Below are 23,028 nucleotides of genomic sequence, written 5' to 3' on the forward strand. Positions count from 1 at the left end.
ACTCGGATGTGCCTGTCATCTTCACGGGATTGTTCCACTAGGGCCAGTCACGTAACAGGGTCTCCTTTAATTGAACGTTTTCTCTATCTCTTACAAATGTCTTATAGGAAAAGCACAAGAGAGGCAAGTACAGGGAATTCAGGAGTTGCTTCTAATGGCTTTTACCCTTAAGAAGCCTGGAGTGACTCAGGGTCTGTAGGGTTATGCTGGTGTTAACTAAGGTAGACACGGCTTCACTGAGCACCGGTTAGCTCTGAATGGCTTTCTTGGGAATTTTTGGACTTGAACTAAGGTACATGGCAGAAATCTAAGATCTGCTTTGACTCAGCATTCAATCTTGTTATGGAGCTTTGGCATAGAGGCACCGGTTTTATAGTCCTGGAGCAGAAACTGAGGAAAGCGATTGCTCCAGAGCCTTCAAATATTGACCTTTAGCCTAGATAGGAAGAGTAATATTTTCAAGCTAGAAATGGAAGGATGGAGGGCAGCATCTGTGGCAAAGTACACATCACCTTTGTGTACATGGAGGCTTAGGCTGTGTGTTTGCATTCCCCAAAGGGCAGTGGCACCATGGCAGGCACTGCCCTTGGCTTGCAGTCATACCTGGTTGCTGACAGGTTTGTACTTAAGTCCTGGCTTGTTCATGATCATCTCCAGTTGCCTGCGGTTGAAATTGGATACTCCAATAGACTTTGCCAAGCCAGCATCTTTGCATGCCTCCAGAGCCTGTAAAGAAAGCAAAGACAAGAGGAATCCCACAGGTTGGCTTGATTTCTTGGAGCATGCATTTTAGAGAGAGGTGGAAAATAGACCATTATTGAGAACCTTTGCTGCAGCAGAGCTAACAGCTCTATTAGCATGAGGGCTGGTGTTGTCCAGACAAACCAAACTCTATTCCTGTGTCGACCTGCTTTCCAGACCAAGCCCTAATGTTTTTACCTCCTGTGAGGGTAGAAATTGTCTGGAGAGCAGGAAGATTTAACCTGAGATATAGATACTTAAGTGCCAGGGAACTGCTTTTAGAGAGTTTTGCTTAATTTATGCTGCTTTAGCAATGCCTCAAAGCCGGAGAGGGCAAAGTGAACAAAACAGATTGCTTTCCTGATAAGTCAATTCACTCCTTTTGATTGTAAGACAGTTTTTCATATGAAGTCTTTATCCAGTGAAATCCCCTAAATATCTGGCAAGACACATCACAAAACCTGCACAGAAAACCTCAGTACAATATCGAGCAGGAAAAAAAAATGTGGATGGGAGAGAGGCATTCTGGATATTTTGTGCTTTAGACAAACCCTAGTAGCTGAGAAACTCTTATGAATACTGGACATGAATATATTGGTCTTCATTTGCTTCATCTGCTGGGTTGTTAAGGGGAAAGGGGGGTCCTTTCCTATAGTCTTCCCCTTCTCTGCCTGAAACTCTGCACACAAACAATTCAGTGACGGTTTGAGGCAGAGCAGACCCCACCATGGAGCTGGATGCCCTTCTGGGTTTTGTTATTCTTTCTGTCTTACAGGAGCTGAAAGCAGGGAGGTAAGAGGCACTCTGTTTGATGACCTCTAGTTGGCCTCATATGCCTTCTATCACTCAGTGACAAGTCAGCAAATACAGTCATCTGAATTAATTTTTGCCAGCTAGCTTTATTTCACTGAGAGAGTGAAATTATCTGGATTGAGTTGAGCCATTTTAATTCAGATTAATGCTGCTGTTTGCAGGCACTCCCCACCACCTATTTTTCTCTTGGCTTATTAGCTGAAGAGAGTGGCCTGCTATAGAATAACCTTTATATTAAACACCACTCAAAGATAAAAATATAGCAGTGCTGGGTGAGCTATTGCTTTTAATATCCGAGCAACCATTCTGTGAAAAGAGGGGAATGAACTGCATCAGCCAAATTCAAATGTAACATAAACAGCCAACATGGAAGTCCCCCTTCCCTCTGAGACCCAGCCTGGATGGCTCAGCTGCCAAGGGAAAGTTCAGGCCCCCTCTGGGCTCTCTCCCCCTGCAAAATTTCAGTCAGAATTTCACCATTCTTCATCTTTATCTGCTGTACCTCGAGTAGAGCTAAACTGGGACATGACTGTCCAGATCTGGACAGTGCAAGCTGAAGTGGAGCACGTAGTAGCACCTCTTATCTCTCTTGGTGTGAACTGGGTGTAATTAGTGATGCTATTTCATCAGGCCTGGTGCAGAGGGAGAGCTGAGAACTAAAGAGGTGTCCATGGCTTTGAGAGGCAGAAATGTGAGGAGATTGCAAGTCTCATTTTCTCTCTCACCCGAGATCCTGAAGCCAAGTGACACTAGGCTTAGTGAGACATCTGCCTAAAGGGGTAGGGCACATCACAAACAAATCTAGGGTGCAATCTTTCAGGCAAATGCTACTTCCCTCCAAGTTTTCTTACCACAAAAATCTTCTGTTCCCATCTGATAAGTAAATTTAGAAGTGAGTGAACTTGTTCTCATGGCAAGTGATGGCAAGGTCTTTGGTTTTGGTTTTTGGGGGGGGGGGGGGGGGGGGGAGGTGGGGTTTGAGTGGGGAGATGTTGGTTCTTTTTTTTTTTAATAGGATTTTTTGGTTGATTGTTTGGTGGGGTTTTGTGGGGTGTTTTTTGCTGGGTGTTTTTTTGTTGTGTTTTTTTTTTTTTTTTGGTAAGCTTTAGGGCAAAATCTGGTTTTTTCCTGCAAGTGAAAGAGATTTTATTTTTTTCAAGATGACCTAGTCTCTCCTGAGGGCTCCAACTTTGTCTTTCTGTGAAAATCTGATAAAGGGGAAGGATTGGTAAAAACCTAATGATAAAAGCTTCAAGTAGTGAATGTAGAGTGCACTGTCTTAAAGAGGGAATGTGGATGTCTGATGTTTCAACAGTTATAAAAATAATTAAATGACAGCAAAAAGAAACATGCTGAAAGAATGCTTAAGGACAGAAGTAAAATTTATGCATGGAGTTAGTAGAATTCGATCCATTTGCTTCAGTTATTTTTATGAAAACCACAAGTAAAAATGAGAAGGAATATCTGTGGGTTTAAAGCATATATGGATGGATGTTGTGTTTGCTTACCTCCCAAGTGGCACATAAGTCTGTCTCATGGTAGATAAATTTTCCATTTTCATCTTTTGGGTAGAGTGCATCTCCAGGCTGAAAAGAAAAACCATACTGCTGTGCTTTAAAGAAAAATTTTTCAGTCCTTAGAGCAAAATTTTTTTCATGGACTCTGTTTCTACTAGTAAACAACAAAAAAAAATTGAGTAGTTTTCTGAAACACCCTAAGTTCAGCAGGTCACTCATGCTGGGCTTACCACATCCTCGTCTGCTAGATCGTCCTTGGACACACTCCTGAACTGTCACATGAGAGTGCACTCAGGAGTTCCTGGATGGCCTTGTTTTTCAGCAAACTTTTGACCTTTATGTTATGGCATCCAGAAGACTCAACTCCTTCCAAAGGGCTGGGTTGGAGTACCAGCTTGTGTTCTCTTCTACTTCTTTCCTCTTCGCTTTGGCCCTTCCCTTGCCTCCTGCTTGTGTCACCTGGGAACTGGACTGAGCTGGTACTGTCCCCAACAGCGGGAGGGTCCAGGAGCTGCTGGCAGTAATGGGCTATTGGCATAGCTAACCTCTTAAGTGCATTGTCCACCTTTCTTTGGGCACTAGAAACTCTTTCCTCCAATCTCTGTGCTCTGTAAGCTTCAGAGATGATTTATGAGCTGATATCTCACAAGCACAGCTTTCTCTTATTTGCTGGTTATTTCACTGGTGTTGCAGGCAATGCATAAACACCTCCCTCCCTTGTGTCTGATCACAATTTCACTTTTGTGTTTTGCTGGAGTTTGGTTTTTCTTTTTTTTGAGCAAAAACCCTTCACTGATGTTTGACATTTGATCTGACTTCAAACCGCTACATTTCAAAGGCCTGGGTACAAGATGTTGACGTGGTAACTCCTTGGGAACATGCAGCTGTGACTAATATGATCAGTAACTATCACCTCCCAATTCAGTTGAGTTCAAATCCAAGGCATTTAATGGGAAAAGTAAGCCTAAGGAAAACACAGAGTCAGGTTTCAGAGGGCCAAGGTCTCAGTTACAGGCATAAGCCTCTCTCCTCCAAATGTGCTGATTTTCCTCAGAGAATTCCACAAAGATAATTTGTTGCTTTTGTTGCTCTGTCTTGCTGGAAAAAGAGAATACCTTGACTAGAAGGAGGTGGATGGCTGTTGGGTACATTCTTTTTCTATTAGAAGGCAAAGTGTTTGCCATCATAGCGTGAGGTGGAAAAACTTAACTTGCAAAACCACCCTGTGGTATTTTGGAACAAACCATTCATCCCATGATACCCCAGCACACTTTCCAAGGACTGCAAGTTCAACACATTAAACAGTTGGACCTGTTTAATTTTAGTAAATGAGTCTGAATTCAGGACCTTTTTACTCTGCCCCACTCTTAATTCATGCACTTCTGTTTGAGTTTTTTTTATAGTAGTCAATAGGCACCAATTATATCAGCCAATTTACCATCCTCCTATTTTCCTCTATCTTTTGTGTTTTAAAAATGAACCAAGTCAGGATGAATGGTGCTTGAAGATTAACTTCTCTTGACTGAGATGTGGTGTGAACTACTGTGGATTTCTACAGTGATCAATTCCTCCTCCTACATGCAGAGAATTCTGCAAGGTGTTGAAGTGCAGTTGTCTCTGCTCAATAGTTTCCAGGCAAAACTTTCTCTACCAAGCTGTCTTTATATGAAAGGGAATTTCTGAATGGAAGAGCTGCCTGCAGATGGATAAAGTGCTGAGAGAAAGGCAGTGTTTTGGTGGTGACAGGGTGGTGACAAGGTCTTTCAGAAGTTGGTCATGTATTTTAGCTCTGGGTTCTCATGAAGTACACCACACCAGTGATCCTAGAAATGCTGATGTCTTCTCTTGTAGTTCTCTTGGAGATAGCTTTGTTTTACACTGGATAGAAGGTATGCTTCATGCTGCTGCATGAGCACTGAAATTAGTGTGGCAACACTGTACAGTCACTGCCATTGTGTGGGATCACACCTCATCATGTCATGTCCCAAGTCTGGAGGCACTCCAAAAGATATCAGACACCGTACTTGCTAGTTTAAAACCCAGTAACTCTTAACCACTGAGAGGAAAAGTCCTGCTCCCATTATGATTTTATCACCAACATGCAGGCAGGGAGACAATTCTGCACATCCCCTTGCTTTCATAAAATGGTCTTTGACAAGCAGGCTTTCTCAAGAAAGCAATTTTAACAACCTGGGAATGTCTGTCCTATAAACAGAAGGGCAACAGGAAGTCAAATAGTGATGCCAGTGGTCTGTTTTGAGTTATTCTTTTAAATTTACAAGATACTTAAATGAGACTTGTTCAGTGTAACACTAAAATATCTGCTTTCCTATCAGTTAGGAAAGATCATTTCCTATCATTAGTTTGGGAGAGATTTGCAGATCATTTAGTGCACAAGTTGATGCTTACTGATGAATCAATCATCTGAGAAGAGTCCCCCAAAAACCTGCTGTTTTTTTACCCCCAAAATACCTGTGGGGTATGAGCTCCCCAGGCAGAGGGAGGGCATGTGGGGGTCTGAAGAGACCTGTTTCTGCTGGTTACTCCCTTGCTGGGGTGGAGGGGCTGAGCAACACTGCAGGGGGCTAAAGGCAGGAAGGACAGAAGTCCTGAATGGGAAATCTATGTGGGGAAAAAGTACAGGGAGATATAGGCTAATGTTGGTAGGTCAGTGAATAATTGCACCCCTCGTGGTGGCTGTTCATGAGCTCTTCAAAAGCAGAGGGGCTTTGCTGAGTGGTGCTCTCTGAAACCATAGTGCTCTTGCTCTGCCTGAAAGCCCTGTGACAAATTGCTGCCTGGGCTCTGCAGGGGCACCTTTCTTACTGTTTTCAGGGTGGAACTGTAAGTTCTGCCTTAGGTACATCACTGCTTCCAACCAGAGACTGCTTTTGCTGGACTTTTGGGGAGGAAAGCACCCATGCTTGCAGACTAGGGGGGAGCAGGAGTTTCTTAGAGTTACACCTGCATGCTCCTCATCAAAGGCAAGCATCACAGGCAGGATGGGTGTATTTGTGAGAGAGAGAGAGCAAAGAAAGGAAACCTGTCACCACGGCAAAAGGATGGGTTTTTTTCATTTTGTATTTGACATAGACAAGTGTATATTTTTCAGGAAGAAAGTGACTTATTTTTTTCTCTCCTCTCATGAGAAACATGAATGAATCTCTAGGTCTGCTACTCCTTTAACTACTCAAGATTGTTGACACAAGCCTCAGGGAGTCAAATGTATATTACTTTAAAGCCAGCTGTCTATATCTTTATATTGTGAGACAATGACCTTCACTATGTGGGAGAATGAACTACTAAAGAATACAAACATAAGAAAAGGGAAACAGGAAATTGCTAGTGGTGGGAAATTTTCAGAAATGTACCCAAAAGGATTCCATACGTGTGACTGTATAAATAAAATTTTAATATCAGAGTCTGGTTACTCCTATACAGGTCTTAATAGGATATGGCCTCCTCAGGGGGAAAAAAGGGCTGCAAGTGTAATGTGATAGCCTCATTGGTAAATTGCTTCCTATCTGATAGTTCTCATAATTTGGAATCTGCAGCAAAATATTATTTTAATAATCAGAGATCCACCTTTCTTGCAAAAAGAGGCCAGTTTAGAGCTCAAACCTTGTTCACCAACTAATTGCCTGACCCTATTCTCTCTTAGAAGAAAGATTTAATTAGTTCAAAACCACTTAAATGTTTTGAATATAATTCTCTTCACTTCGTTTGCCTTGGTATCATGTACTTGTAGAGGAAAATTGTAAAGCAAGGTAGAAACAGCTGTGAAAGCAGAAAGTTTGTGGACTTGCAAGAGGGAGGCATGCAACTATGATGTGAGCTCCCTGCATTCAAAGGTTTTGCCTACAAGTTGCCCAGAGCCAGGAGTATGAGGGAATATCAGACTTGATCATTTAAGAATAAGAGAGGGACAACCCATGTTTAGCACCACTTGTGATCTAGTGAAGCTGAGTGCTGCAGTTACAGTGATTAAGATCATAAACACAATTTTCCCAGCAGCTTTAACTTAGGACAGAATAAGGAAACCAAACTTGGTGACTTTCTACCTTTCTCTCTCCCTCTCTGAACTTTGCCCCTGGCCTGTTGCTGCTTTCTATGAGCTCTTTCCTCCAGTGGCTCTCTCCTCATGGCTCAGAGGGGATTCAGACACAGGTACTGCTCAGCTGTGCAATATTTCAGAGTAGGAACTGCTCAGCCAAAGCTGGGAAACTTGTCCTTCCAGCAGAAACACTCCAGGCAACATCTCTCCTGGCCTGTTCTCACACCACCTGATAAATGGCTCTCTTTGGGTGGGCAGTGCACAGAAATACATGTGTGCAGTATATATCAAAATATATATGTTATCTGCTCAAAATGCTATTGACAACCTAGGTTGGAAGCTGCAAGGAATATACTAGATGGAGGTCTTGGTTCAAGTTAAGTTAATGCACTTTTTCCAAGCAATTTTTCTTTTTACCTTGAAAGCCATTGGCAGCTCAATAATGTAGAGGTCAACATAGTCCAGCTGCAGGATCTTCAGGGTTTTCTCCAGCGTGGGACGCACCAGCTCCGGGGGGTGGCAGGTATTCCACAGCTGGGGAGGCAAGCACAGGCTTTCTGTGGGTGCCAGGAGGAACAGAGAGACAGCTGAAGACCCCCAGCCCACACTCCCTCCCTCTTGTCCTCTGACAGAGCCCACTCTGCAGAGAGCAAAGGCATCGTGGTCTCCATCCCTGCAAGGCAGAGGTGAGTGCCTTACCTTGCCTTCTGGCAGAGCCGGGTGCAGAGGTTAAGACAGGAGCTCTTGCCCAGGACTGATGAAGCATTGACCCAGTAAAGCCATTACGTATTGTTTTTATTACAAAACAGGTTATTCTGAGCTGAGTATATGACAAACTCTTGCTCAATAAACTTAGATTCCTTTTGTTTTCCAAGCATATGCTTTCACTGAAAAACTTTGTTCCCACAAGGAATCTGTGGTCAGTTTTGTGCTTGAAGGCAGAAGCTTGGATCATGTGAGTTAGCTATTGAGCAGCCAAGCACCCAGCACTAAGAGAATCTTCTGGTTTTTCTCCTGTGGTCAGGGAGCCTGAGAGACTGCCTGACCTAGGAAAGTTTTCTCTTATTCCCCAGTCCTCACGGAAAAATGTGTATGTGATTAGTCACTGTAGTGCAGGTGTGAGTAGTTAAAGCACAGTCTTCAGTACCTCTTTAATGCAAACTGTTCCTTTCAGGGTTATGCCCCGAGGTTGCTATGGAGTGTGCTCAGCTGGTGAGTGTTCAGCACTATCTCTAACTGAACTGTGCTGATGCAAGTCTCTTGCAAGGATAAAACCATAGCATGGTAATTAGTAACCAAGAGCTCTTTGTAAACTGATTGAGTTTTGTGATTTTAACTGCAGCAGAATTAACACACAATAGAAGGTTTTAAGTACCATTTGAATGCACACAATTAGTTGGGCTATTTTCTTTTCTTTTTTTTTCAACTCACAAAACTAACGTGAGGAATCACATTTAGGTTTTTGTCACTTTTGCTGGTTGGAAAAACCTGCTGTTTGCTCGTATGGTCATTGTCTAGTCAGTTCTGCCACCAAAGCTGACAGCCACTGCATGCAGAGGTATAGAATAAATTTGTTCTACAGACACAAAACTTGAATTGTGACTTATGGGAGAAGAGGTTGATTATAGGTGTTAAAGGGCATAGCATGTGTAAGTTTTAAGTCATTTTAGATGCTTGGTTTTTTTCTTTTAATTATGTTATAGTTATTCCCTGGGAAAAAAATCTACTCTGTTCTGCCCTCAGAAGCAAAGACATGTTAAGCAGGACATCTGAGCCTGCCCTAAGGTGACAAACCAAAACACCTGGAAATTCATACTAGCCTTTCTCAGCTGTGTGCTGCAAGATGTGAAGAGTTTATGATCAGGAGACAGTGGTAAGAGGCTGAGATGTACTGCAGTAAGCGACCAAGGTCCCCCTCTCAAGAGTTTAAGTTCCACTGGATTTACTGAAAACCTCTGGTCTATGTGTTTTTTAAGCATTTTACCTGCAAAATGAGCTTAACTTGTATTTAAGTGAGGAAATTACTTTCTAGATCCTTCATGTCCAGGTTGTTACTATGTTTTAGAAATTTGGTGACCTGAGATATATTGCCTAGAAGTAGTTTTTCTGAGTGCCCTTTCAAGCCCAGTTCTATTGAGCTCAGCATTTGCCAGTGAATATACTTCCCTGTAAAAACTGCAGAGGTTCTGAAGAACCAGCCTTTAAAAACAGCTGTACTATGTTTAAAAACATTTGTACTATGTCAATACATCGATGACATGGAAACTTGAGAGTTTTATAACTGTTCTCATGATTTGTACAAGTTATTGTATTATCTACCTAAGTAGAACCCATGTTTGAGCAGTCAAAGCTGCCAGCTGGCTTTGGCACTTTAGGACACCACATTTCCTGGAAATGTTACTTCTAGTTTAATGAAAGAAATATCCTGGGATGAAAGAGGAGACCAAAAAGGTCTTGCTGTATAAGCCAAGTGAGATGTTGGCAGTTGATATAAAACCTCTAAAATTTCTGGATGCTGAGCTGCTCTGCCTGATCAGGCAGCCAGCAGCGAGAGCCAAGTGCAAGTGCTGATGATTTCAACTGGCAGATGCAGCGCGATCACACCAGGTCACTGTTCCAGCAACGCTGCCACTCAGCAGGGCTGCTCTCGTCAGTCCCTGCTGATGGATCAGCCTTCCATCTGCAGCATCTTCGCTTCAGGAAAGATCTGCACAAGGGGCTTGAGTCTGAAGGCTCTTGGGAATTCCCAGTACTTCTGATGTCAGTAAGGAAGAAAACATAACTAACTTCAGTAGTGCCTGGTGCTTCCAAGAATGGTCTGTGTATCTACCATGTTTCCTAGAAGATGCAACAGTTCTTAGCAATCAGTTACTGATCAATGCCCAAAGTATCTACTGGGTTGAGATTTGCCTGTAGTTTGTAAGCTACCTAAGTTTGTGAGGTGCATTAAACTAAAGATACATAAGGCAAGGGAGATCCCCTCCCACTCCTTCTGGGAAGTTCGGAGCTGCTGTGAGAGCTTTGAGTGAAACCTGTGAAAATCCTTGATTGTGATGGATTGAATTAGTTGCAGAGTATTTTCTATTTCTGCCTTTGAACTCTTTTAAAGGTCATAGAAATGTTATGATGGACTATCACCCTGAGTAGCTGACGTTTTGTCAAGCACAAAGAGGACACGACTGTAAGAGAAATCCATGTGTGTGTCATGTCACAGACACACCTGTGTCTGCAGGCTGGGAGCACAGGCATTGGCTGTTGGGGTACCATGTGTTGCAGCCCTGTGGCTTGCAGAACCTGCAGTTTTCCAAATGACTCAGTGTTTAAGTAGTGATTATTGACTAGGAAAATCATCTGGTGATGAGATCAGACAACTGAATACAGAAAGGCTTAATAAATAAAGGAAGTTTGGAAATTTTACCAGGAGATCTGCTTTCATAGAGCCTAAAAGTTGATATGGGCAAATAAACTGCAGGGGAAGTAGTTGAGAAAGTTAAAATACTCAAAATTGTTAGGACATCTGGTTCTAACCTTTTGGCACAACTTGGTGGTTTTGATTTGTAATATTACTGATAATTTGCAGTAATGAAACTATAAAACTGTTGAAACCAAATATTTTCACTGATCCAAATCAACATATTTGGCATATAAGAGACTGAGAAATTCCCCTGATAAAGGCAGAGAATTTGAGAACGTGAGGCTTTTCTCAGAACGGCAAGGTTGTTATCAGTAGAACCAAGCAGGAAACTTGGAAAAGAGGTGCATATTTTGCAGATTGGAAATTGCTGTGCTTGGAAATTGGTCTATAGCTGCTGAAAATCCACTTGGTCTGCAAACTATCCAATATGAAGCTTAATTTCCCCAGATCATAGAACTTCACTAAATTGCTCACAGTAAGCCAGACCTCTCATCCCATGGGATCTTTCACTCTAGGAACAGTGGTGTTTATTTGCAAGTCTGTTGAGTAATTGTGGATTACGTGTTATTTGGGAAAGGAGAAAGGGAAAATATTAGGCTGATGTGTTCAAAGAAGCACTTCAGAAAGAACTATTTGAGGCCATAAACTCCCTTAGAAACTGGACAGGCACCATTGCACTACAATGTGCAATGACCTCTCTTATACCTGGGTAATTCATCGTTGTTGTGACAGCTTCTGTCAGACACTTCATTCCACAAGGGATTTCATTATTTTAGGAGAGAGTCAAGTCATAGAGTTAAGACTTGAATATATAAAATAGCTCATGCATTACTCCAGCCTCATTGCTCTAGAACAGAAGTGTAATGACATCTTCTGTCCAAGTAAGTTGATTCATCATCCTAGAACTTTTTAATTACAAGTGATACAGTAACTAAGGGTGTAGCTTGATGAGTAATTTTCTGGCAGTAGTACCAATCTAGGCACTTGCTGTTCTCCCATACACAGACATTGGCATGCACGTGCTTGCTCCCACCCCTTCCATTGTGCAACCTCATGGCAAACCTGTGCAGGGAATTGCTCTAACAGAAAATAGCTCAGTTGCAGGATCATTGTCCAGCTGGGGCTCTGTGCGTGACAACACAACGTGTGGTGCAGTAACAGGTTAGGCAGCACTTTAGGCTGAACTTAGCCATGCTCTTCACTTGCAGGTGCCTAGAATACTAAGCAGAAGGGATGTTGCATGGCTCCCACTCTTATCAGACATTTACACAGAGAACAGTGATTCCTGTGCCTCACAGCAAACCTAGTGTTCATAAAGATCTGCAGCATTCTGGTAATGCTAGGAAAGAAAAATAAAGGATGTTGGATCTGGAAGGAAACATTCCAGATGTTGACTGCCAGCACTCTTAAGAAAGACCATTCACAGAAATGCTGAATTTAGTGTAAATAATCTGAGTGCAAGTTCTCACCTTGCCACAGTAAAATATGTCCTCTCGCTTGATCTTCCCTTCAGCAATCTTCTCGCGGATGGCTTGTCCCACTTCATGCTCATTGAAGTAGACAAAGGCTCCATCAATGTGGCGGTAGCCAGCATCGATGGCAATCTTCACTGCCTCCAGACAGGAACCTTTGGGAGTCTGGTGGGAGATGGAAAAGAATGAAATTGTGTCAGCCTAGTGCTTACCTCTCCTTCAGTGCTGGAGGGTCCCTGAGATATGTGCGAGATTCGTGGTGTAATTCATCCTGAGTGACCATCCTTTTCCTCCCAGGCAATCACATTTCAACTTCCAAATAAGAGAGGGCTGTGCGCTTTTTCTCAAAACTGTTGAGTATGTGGGATTAGACTGGAAAAGGCAGCAAAGCAAAAAATTGTCTATCTCTATGAAAGAGAAAATACTAGTGTCCTCAGGATGTAGAATCTAATGCATTCGATATGAAAATAATTTCAGAATTTCTTATCTAGTGAGCAGGGGCTTACCTACAGCACCCATTTGATTAAATGTCTTGCTCAAGGGGAAGATGACTGTTTGGTTGAGCAGAACTGGTCAACCACCTGCTGACCAGAGGCTCTTTGAGTAGCTTGGACCTTTCAGCAGTGCAGGAATTTGGATTTGACTTCTTTCCCCTCAAATCAACTTACAGTTATTAGTATCGTAATCTGAAGGTCAGGACTATCTACTGCTATTCCCAGTTCTGAATAGCTGCTTTACTGTGTGGTTAAAAAACCGTAGTTGCTTTAGTGTATATTAATGTATATTTTACTGCTTCAGTTTAAGATGATCCCAAGAAACCTCCTAATAAGTGACATTTTTGTACTGTTTACTCATCATTGCCAAAATTCAGAGTAAGCTTGTTTTTTCAGAACAGTCATATTTTCCATATTTTCCATAAGCCAATATGGCAAGCAAAATTACACGTAGGCCAAACTAAGCAAAAAAAGCACAAAACTGGTTACTGAAATTATTTGTCTGGTCACTAAAATTGTACTGAAAACAACTTATGGTTCCTACACTTTTTATAATGAGAGAGCAGCCCTAAGTCGTGGTGGCCAAGGGCGTGCAGCAATGCTATTCTCCCTTCCTTTTCGTGGGCTTTGTTCTGGTGCAACAGGGATATCTGATTCACTTTAAGAGAAACTGAAGTAGGGCAAGTCAAACTGCTCTGCTGTGCTGCTGTCTGTCAACAAAAATGGCAAGAGTTGGATTCTGCTATCTGCAAGTGCAGGGCCAAGACCACACTGCTTCTCCTGTGAAGAAAACAGATGCCAGAGGCATCTGGAAATGAGGTAGTATGATGAGAGGATGTCAAATTTGTTGGTTTTGACAATGCCAAAGAAAGAAGAGAAGCAGGACTGGCAGTAAGTGTTGTTGGGAAGGACCATTTTACACCATAGTAATAGCTCTCCTTCCTCTCTCTCCTTGCTGTACGTTTACAGCTGCCATTGGCTGTTCATGAGCTTGTCATGAAAGAAACAGCTTCTCTTCCACCACCTGCTGAACTAGAAGGGGTGAAACTCATAGCTGCTATAGGATGCTTTAATGATTAGGGACATTGCTCTTCCCTTCCATGCATATGAAAGAAAAGTCCTTGGAGGACTGCTGAAGACACCTGGGGATGTCTTCATCCCTGCCTTGCAGTCTCAGAGCTGTGGGCTGGTGGCAGATCATTCTGGGACAATGGGACCATATTCTAGCCTGCTTGCTCAGTGCCCCATCTTGGCTGACTCTGAGGGACACAAAATGGACCAACTTCTGTTTGGGCTAGGGAGGAACTTTCTGCTCCAGCATGCAGTGCCTAAAGGTTACTTAAAATACAAAGGTGCTCACACGTGCCCTGATTTATTACAGACCTGAATGAGGGCCTAGAAGCAAAACGACACAATTTGGCACTCTAGAGTATTTACAGCAGTGATGGTGCAATACTCTGTGCTTAATTGAGGAAGACAATGTAGCACTTGTTTCAGTGCTTTGCTGCTTTCACTGTGGAAGCCTCCCAAAAGCACGCTCAGCCCCTGGCAGGGCCCTTTCCTGGTTGTTAGTGGGATGTAACAAAGACCACGGCAGCTACCAGCTTTTCAGGCACACTCAATGGCTGCTTTTCACTTGGGGCACGCCGGGCAGCATTACAGAAGCGCGAGGCATGGAGCAATGACAGCCTCCAACATGTTCTCTGCTTTGTCCCTGCCTGAACCTGCAGGAGAGGATTTGAGAGAGGCATCAGGATGAAAGCTCTGACACGAGTATTACAAGCCTGTGGTGACTGATGACAGTAACCTCAGACCTCTGCCCCAGCAGTGAGCCGCCGCACGAGGTTGGAGCCGCTGTTGCAAAGCTCAGGCTGACTGGCACAGAGCAGCAGGGCTTAGCTGAAAGGTCTGGGGAGCTCAAGCCTAAGTGATTATTAGTTATCTGAAAGACAAGTATATTTCCAAAAGTGTTATCAGTGTTTTTTCTCTCTGAAATGAGATTTTGTAAACAACGTGTATTCTAGATTTCTTCAGTCTGTTTGACTTTTGCCATGCAAGTGTATGAAACCTGAGCTTTTAGAGGAAAGTGATGCATTACCATAATATAGATTTTGAGAAAAAGAAAATTCTTTTTTTTCTTACTTTTTCCATTTGTTGAAGAGACTGAAAATGGGATGTGAACCCAGTACTAGAATTTCCCCTTTTCACACTCTTGAGAGATTGCACAAACACGGCTCCCTGTTGTTTCCTCATGCTGTAAACTAAACTCTACCAGGCAAGGAAATGTTGATTATTGGGTTGTGTCTTTTCTCAGTCACCAGGGCCAGTTTGTTTAGTAAGAAAAGTAGAAGGAATAGATGAGGAAAAGTAGAGTCTCACAGGTAAGGGAATAGCACAGTTTCAGACATGGAAGGAGGGTAGGGTAGAGGAAAATGCTTGCAGTTACTGCATCTGCTTTTGGCTGAATCAGTTGACTTCTGTTAGAGCTGAACTTCTGTGTATTTCTTAATTTTTTTATATGGGACTTACATCTGTACAAATAATCTTTTGAAAGACTCCTCCATCTCAAGGAATAACCTTATTCTTTAGGGGCTCGGGGTGGCTTTTTTTGGATCAGGTCTTGATTACCAATGGCCGGAGATGGGTTTACATTATATATGTATGTTTTTATTGCACTAGTCCATTTCATCTGATGTGGTGTATTAGTTCTGACAGATTCTGGTCTAAGGTGCTTCATATAAAAATGCAAAGCAATCTAGGGAATAGTTTTTGGAAAATATTGCCTCTATTGAACCATCCCAGCTGAAGGTCTGAGACATCTGTGAGTCTGGAAACTTTATACCATATGTTTATTTTCATTCTAATGGAGAAACTATCATTTCTGGCGTTGCACATATTTAATCCTTCCAAATGCTGCAGTAATGGGCTGTGGTAAACTGTGCTGATGAGTTGCACAGGCTAGTCATGTTGTGGTATTGCCACTTTTTAGAAGTGTTGCTTTAGGTATCATATCTTATTCCATTGTTTCCTGACAGACCATACCAAAGCTGGGTGACTGAAACCACCACTGCTCTCCATCTTTCCATCAGAGAAAGACACATTTCATCAGAGAAAGCACAACCTGGGTATTTCCCCTCTACTTTGCTGCTCAGCTTGAGGTGTTTTAATCTCTTCTGTCTTTCATAGGTTTTCAGTAGTGACCAGATCAAGGGCTACCAACTGAAAACCAGCTTTTATTGAAGTGCAGATAGAAATTTGTGATACGTCTATGTTGTATAAGGGTTGGCACCACTAATCACAGCAGCTGATGGAACAGAACTTCCCAGGCTGTTTGGCCATGGGCCTTATTCTACTCAGACCCTCAGACCTCTTCCCCCTCCTTCCTGCAGGTTATACTCATTTTTAGTACATTACTTAAAATGCAGCTGCCTGTGCTGCCTGCTCACTCCAGACAGGGCTTTATTCTTGCACCATTCCTGAATGAGCAGGGTTCACTTTTAGAGTAGTACAACTATTAAATGAGGTACTGAAATGTCATAAACCTTTGTGCTTTGTTAGTAATAATTCAGGACTCTCTAGCTTTGGCCTTAAGACAAATCTCTGCTTCTTTATTACTTCTTATTTAAGCATAGATGAGAGGTTTCTTGATCCTTCACCATAATTAATGTTTCAGTTTCTAATCAGCGTGCCTTGCAACTATGTTACTTTGATCAAAGACTTGTTTTAGAATGGGAGTTTTATAACCACTTGTGCACTAGAAGTCAGACATTTATCTTCAGTGCTTTTGCAGACAGTCACTAATTTGTGCCAAAGAACCATATTAAATTTATTGCACATTTTATGATAAAAGAATAACTGGTTGACTAGGAGGACTTGCTCAATCACTAATAAATTTCTTCAATCGCATCTGTGTTATTGTTAAGATCATAAACTTTAAGGAAACAAGAGACACAATTATTCCCTCTATCAATCTGTAGCTTGTAAACCAGCTGATTTACCATCATGCCTGACAGATTTAACTGGTATCTGTTTCCTTCAGCCTCCATGATAAATAAATCCAGCAGAAGGGCTGGGAGAGCAGACTCAGATATGCACCTTCACTGAAAGAAAGGAAGCAGAAATTTGGCCCCTTCTCCACAGATGAAGTAGCCAACTGGCCAGTTACCACTTTCTGTGAGTCTGAAAAAGCAATGTGCTTCATCAATTCTGTCTGTCTGAAAGGGTCTGCTCTCTTTTTCCTCTGAGGCCATAAACTTCCCTAATTTTTAATGTTTATTCCAGACACCTTCTGTCACATCCCATTTTGTCAAAAACTGTTGTCCCTACCATAGCAAATGGTTCAGCTTCAATTTCTTTTGTGAGTGCACATGACCAAGCCACAGGAGAATATTTTTTTGCAGGCATACCCATGAGTTTTTCTCTTCCCACTCAAGTACAGTATTTGCTCAGCAGTGTTAGTGGTTGTCTGACTTATTACTCTTGTTTAGTGTCACAGTTCAGCTGCCCTCCAATTATTTTGCTTTTTCTATAGCATCTTTCTCTAGTCAGCAATTTCCATTGGTTTTCCAGCTGATTAAGAGGGTTATCTCCAAAGACAAAGCTAACAGGACACACTGCCAGTAGATTGTAATCTTGCAGAGCCATGTGAACTGCTACTCTGGTCGTTGCTTTTATGTCTTAACATCAGTATCGTCGTTTATTCTTTATTAGAGTGTACGGTAAAGGAAAACATTCTGACTCAGGCTCTCAGATTCTGCTCTGCCCTGTTTTACAGGAGCAGCTCTACAGAGTTGCACCAGTATCAGCAGCACATGAGAGCAGAGGGAGCAGCACTTGAGGGAAGAAGCCCCTTACCTTAGTCCTGACCATCTCACCTGTTTAGTGCATTGCTTTGCAGTCTCTTAGCTGGGAATAAATGATCCTGGGGGAAAAAGCCTGAAGTGTTAGGAGACACAGGGCCATCTTCTGGAAAAATCTGAGTTTAGCTGCAGCAGAATTACACAAGATATCCAAGCCATGGGCCAAGTGCTCCAGTCCAAACCTGTAATTTAGGATGTGGAGCCGCTGTTTAGGAATCTTAGTCAGCTAAATACAGGAAGGAGAAAGTAGGTACATTCCTGGGCTCAGAGCCTCCTTCATCAGAGCTCGGCACTCACACACAGATTCTTATGCAAGTTTCTAGAAGCCCAGTTGCTTATTTCCATTTGCCTGTTTTCTGGACAAACTGGCAAAAAGGATTGGCTTAAGATGTTAGGAACAGAGCATAGAAAGCATGTGTACTGAAGGCCCTGCAGGAAAGCACAGGTTGAGTTTACAAAGCCAGAGGATATGAGCCACACAAGGGTACATTCTTAGAATTGTTTAATCTTGTAAAAGAGAAGCTGTACTGTACACCTCTTTCTTGGAAAATGCAACCGCCAGCACATCCCTCTCTCTCGTACACAGGAAAATCTGGCTTTCATCCCCCGGAAGCATTGGCAGCCACCATCCAGGAAGCAAAACCCAGCAAAGGGTTCTCTGCAAAAGCAGGTAGAGCTGGGAATGGAGGCAGAGAGCACAGATAAGAGCCGCAGGCTGTTGTGCCAGCAGAACTTTGCTTTATGTCATGCACTGCGTTGCCTCGAGAGGTGGAGGACATCAAATAAGCTCAGAGAAGATGGGGAGAATGGTGTCCTTGTGTCGCACCATGAATGAAGGTGGAAAAGGGGTGCCTTTCTCCTCTAACTTGGTGCACTATCAGTGGCCTGAAGCGTGGGGTTTGTCCATACAACAGACATTAGATTGCATAACTGCAGATTTAGCATTTCTAGAATTCCTGTGACATTGTTATTCTAGGATTTAGCCAAAGCTGTCTTCAGGAAAACCTTATTATTGTAGCTGGCAGAGGGTGCTGGAGTTATTTTTAACACTTGATGGCAGAATCCTCAGTTTTAGGAACTCTGCAACTTTTCACTCGACACAAAGTCAGTTAATGCAAGGTGAAGCTGAAGAGCTGCCATACCTTTCTGCTGGCAGCTAGAGGATTAAAGCAAACCAAGAACATGATGTGCACACCTGGGTCCCTGTGCTCACAGAGCTAGGGGGTGGACTGGGAAAGTTTCCTGAAGAGCTGGAGAACACAGCAGCCAGCTGGCTGCCCTGGAAAGCATGGATCTATCTGGGAGGGTGGGTGCTATCAAAATACCCTTCAGACAAGCAATGCAATCAAAGGGATGCGTGAGGTACAAGTGGAAGATAAAGCAGCAGCTTGTGCAATAAAGGAGAAGAAAAGGTTGCCAGTAGCTCTTCTGCTTCATTCCCTAGAGTTAAAGGGGAGAGGTTTCTGGCGCCAGTTCGAAGACGTGTTTGCAAAGGCAAATGTAAAACTTGGGGAATTCCACCACCTAGTTAGCTGAACCAACATGAGTTGGCTTCCAAGCCTAGAGAGGCATTTTCTGCACAGTGCTTTCAAGTTTTGACAAATCTGGCCTCCTAGGTCAACCAAAGAGACAATCCAGATGTTAGCCTCCCACATGAGCTGCAAGAACATGCTTACACTGTTTTTTGAAGAACTGTGAGGAATCAGGGGCACATAGGAGTGCACAGCCATGTCTAACGTATGGAGTCGGTCAGGGACATTTTAAAAATGGAGCTTTGCCTGGAAAATTGGGCTCTAAATGTTCTTGCCAAAAAGCGTATCTTTCAGTTGTGGTAATCCCTATTACTCACTCGTAGGGGTTCAGTTTTTCCCCTCTTCAACAATGCCAGTGATTCCCTGTCTCATCTTCTGTAAAACAATCTTCTTAACTTTTATTTAGATATATAGGCTTTCCCTGTGGCTTTTGAGCAGGCTTTAAAAAACCCCAGCATATTTAGAAAACCGTAGGAAAAGAGAAGAATAAAAGTGCTATTTTTTGGGTGTCAATATTTGGCTTAGTATTATTGCACTGGTAACAGCTAACTTTGTAGTTTTTGGAAGAGGGGTATATTGAAACAGCTAGTGCTTGTCACTGCAGCACGCAGCTATGGAATGGAAAAGGTCTGTTTTCTGTTTGGTTACTTTTCAAAGAAGAATCCCTGGTGACTGGTTCTGAGTAGTGCTACTGTCCTGAAAGCTTATCTGGATTAACCCTCTATTAGTTTTGGATCTGGACTGATTAAACATGATTCTACCCTGTGTTATAGACAGACATGTAGTTTGGTGGGTCATGCTGGTACCTGATACCCACCATTCAAAAGTTGTCCTGACTCCCAGACAAAGTTGTCACCTTCTAAAGGCGCCCTTGTTCCGGGAGCATTTTCCTGTGGAGCTCTCCTGCCGTGTCCAAGTCTGCACGTGTTGGCACTGTGTTTGGGAGCCAAATGACACGGTGCCAGGGTGGCTGCAAGAGCCAGCCCCGCTGCTTGGATGAGGCAGGCATCACTGCACAAGGCCAGGCAATTATCTGGCTATCAATGGATTCATTAGTGCAAGTCCTCGCCTCTCATTTTAAGAGGAAGGGTTTTTGTTTTAGGCTTGCTGGAGTGGCCAGGGAGAGGGGAAGAAGTTGTTCTAACCACAATCTGCTCCTTACGGCAAACTAAAAAAATTCAGTGTTTTCCAGGACCAGCAATTTTGTGTCCATTTTACTCAGAAGTCCTCCCTTGGTTAATGAGCTTTGTAGCTAGAAAGTTAGTCTTTCATTCACACTCATCTACAAGGCTGGGCTCTTTCTCATTAGGAATTTTACATGTTGGCCACTTCACTAAACACAGCTTTTAATCTGCTACACATGATTAGACACTAATTGTGTTCACAACTGGAAACAGAAGCCATTAGCACGAAGTAGAGATTAGTAATTCTATCAATTTGTTTTCTATTAAACTTCAGGCTTCATGGAAATGAAGAGCCAGAGAGATTTCATCAGCAAAGATACATGGGGGTAAAAGAGCATTTTGCAAATTCAACAATGTCTTAGAACCATGGGTTTGGTGCAAATCAAAGTATTAGGAGCAAAGCTCGTGTCTCCAAAAAAGTTGCATGTAAGAATCTTTCCTCCAGATTGACAGAGTGTGGTAAGTCATTTTATCAAATCCAAATTTTAAATCTGGTTTAAATACAGTTCTTATACAAAAGCTAGGACTTTCTGAGTCTGCCACATTTCAGGAAAAAAATCATCTACCTCTTCTAATTACATGATTTTTCTAATTATATGACTTAGGTTTCATTTCTTAATGAGATAAAGATGCAATTTTGCTTTTTTGAAAGCCGAAAATGTTCCTTTGTATAATGCAAGATTACAGGGAGCTAGCAGGAACTGAGGCATCTAGAGGTAGTTGCAGGCAGAGGAGGAGAGGTCAAGGCTCAACATGAAGAAGGAAGTGTTAAAGACAAAGAAATGGAGGAAGACTGCTCCACTGGCAGAACAGAAATGTTGAACAGTTGAGGAAAAAAGGAGAATGCAAGATAAATCAGAGGTAGTAAACCTGCCACTTGAGCATATAAAAAGGGAATTTTAAAATGTGTCACACAACAGTAAGCTTTTAGCAAAAGTCACCAATGAAATCAGAACTTGTTCTGAGATCCTTTTGATTTAGTTTAACTTTCTGGTGTGTACCCTCACCTCTTTGTTGTAAGGAGCTTGATCTGTGAAAGCACTCTTTCATGTGTGAAACCACTTATTCCCTGGAATATTTGCCACCTCTGTAGCAAACAGCAAGGTTGAATTAAGGCAATACTAGAGCCCAATCACTGCAGCTTCTTAACTCCTCACACAAGCTCTTGCCCAAGAGTCAAGTTGGTCTGTTGCCTGCTAAAAGCTGATGCCTGCTGCTGCGCCTCCTCAAGGCATCTGGGCACCAAATATCAAGAAATCCTGCCTTTATCTGCTCTTGGCAACTGGGTCTTGCCAGTAACTGGCTTAGTTAAGGAATAAAATCTGAGCAATTAATCAATGGGGGCATCACTCAACACCAGGATACCAGCCACTGAAGGAAAGGCATGCCATCTGCAGTCTGTGCAGGCAGAATTGCCTCAGTATAGCTCAGTCCTTCAAGCACGAGACTAACTGAGTCACGACTCCGTGAGCGATCCGGCTGCAGATATTGGGTTTCAGGATAAATATTGTTCAGTGGGAAGGCTAGGCTAAGAGTTTACTAACAGGCAGGCAAGGAGCCCTCCAGCACATGTAGCAGATCAGGCACGGTTGTCTTTCTGGGCTGCAGTCATGTGTCTCCTTCCTTTAACCCCTACTCAAGTGTCCAAATCTCCACTTGGACTGTAATTTTAGGATATCCTCAGAGACTGAGGGAGCACGGGGCTGCCCTCTGAAACACCTCAGAAATCCCAACCCTGAGGGACCTCATGTTGCTATGTGTCGACCAGCCGTGGCTGTGCCGCTCCAAAGCACTCTCTGAAGACAAGAAGAACTAGTACTGCATGAAGAAATGCTGCTGCTTAAAAAGCAAAGAGCTTGAGAAAGCCAGTGGTGGTTACCAGAAGGGAATATGAAGGGACACAATGTCTTTTGAAAATGCTGGTTAGGAGATATAACCCAATAACGTTTAAAAAATTTATTTTGTTTCAGGAATTTTATTTACTTCTTAAATTCAAGGCATAAATAAGAGGTTTTATAACCAAATATCCCAGCTGATTCCCCCCGCTCTGTTCAAGTCGGGTTCCCAATATTTTACATCTGAAAAAAAATAATTCCCTAGTAATTTCATGTAGGTTCATAAAGATCACTTCATTAGAGAGCTAACTTCATACTCAATACCTGCTGAGTTCAAAAACATAATCATGTGTAATATACTTTAAAAGGACCGAGGTATTTTCTTTACATATTTAATATCATGTCATGGGAAATAAGATAAGGCTGTAAGAACACTTGGATGTTAGAACAGTTCCTGCTCTTGTCGCTGCCTCTCTCATCTCTTTCAAGAAAAAATATCCAGAAGCCAAGTTTACCTCAAGAGGAAGACAGTTGTCTGAGTCAGAGTAAATTTACAGGTAAGAAATCAAGAAGCTGAAGCCTTTAAGCTCAACAGTGTCTGCAGTGTTACTTCACCCAGGAATGTTCAATACATGATTCATTTTTTAGCTTTGGGTCAGGCCAGGTGACTTTCTTTACAAGTCACCTGAAATCATTGCTGTCTCCAGACAATCCTGTTTCAGGAGCCAGTGGTGGCTTTCTAGGAGGAAAACAGGGGGATTAAGTTGTGTGTAGTTCCTCCCTTACTGCAGCTCAGAGATCCAGATCCCATCATGGGGACAAATCACTTATTACCTCTTTTGACTTAATAGCAGCCTATGACAGCTCCAAAGACAGGCAGCCTGCAGCAGGGGTGCAGCCAGCACCGTTCAGGGTGATTGAAAAAGTTTGTGCCTGCGCATCCTCGTGCAAGGAACTTGGCATAAATGATCCTATGAGAGCATTAGAAGCTGTTAGACCTGTACAATGAAAAATTACTCTGTTCAGCTTCTAGCTTGGGTGTAAAAAGTAATTCAGAGTGCCAAAACAGTGTTTTTACTTATCCAAACCAGATTTTTTTAAACTTGGTCACT

General features: G+C 42.6%; 1 protein-coding gene across 2 annotated transcripts in view; it reads right to left on the minus strand.

Moving 5' to 3' along the window:
* The window catches only part of AKR1D1 (aldo-keto reductase family 1 member D1), a 34,864-nt gene that overhangs the window by 6,260 nt on the left and 5,576 nt on the right, over window positions 1-23,028 (minus strand). Inside the window, exons 2-5 of one of the 2 annotated variants that reach the window (XM_064730649.1) lie at window positions 12,010-12,177; window positions 7,543-7,659; window positions 3,063-3,140; window positions 604-726 (exon numbers count right to left, since the gene is read on the minus strand). In XM_064730649.1, coding sequence (XP_064586719.1) covers window positions 604-726; window positions 3,063-3,140; window positions 7,543-7,659; window positions 12,010-12,177 — 486 coding nt within the window. Of the gene's footprint in view, window positions 1-603; window positions 727-3,062; window positions 3,141-7,542; window positions 7,683-7,824; window positions 8,166-12,009; window positions 12,178-23,028 lie in introns of those variants that run through there. The other variant, XM_064730640.1, reaches the window with a different exon arrangement.

This window comes from Zonotrichia leucophrys, chromosome 1A, assembly GCF_028769735.1.
Source record: "Zonotrichia leucophrys gambelii isolate GWCS_2022_RI chromosome 1A, RI_Zleu_2.0, whole genome shotgun sequence".
NCBI lineage: Eukaryota > Metazoa > Chordata > Aves > Passeriformes > Passerellidae > Zonotrichia > Zonotrichia leucophrys.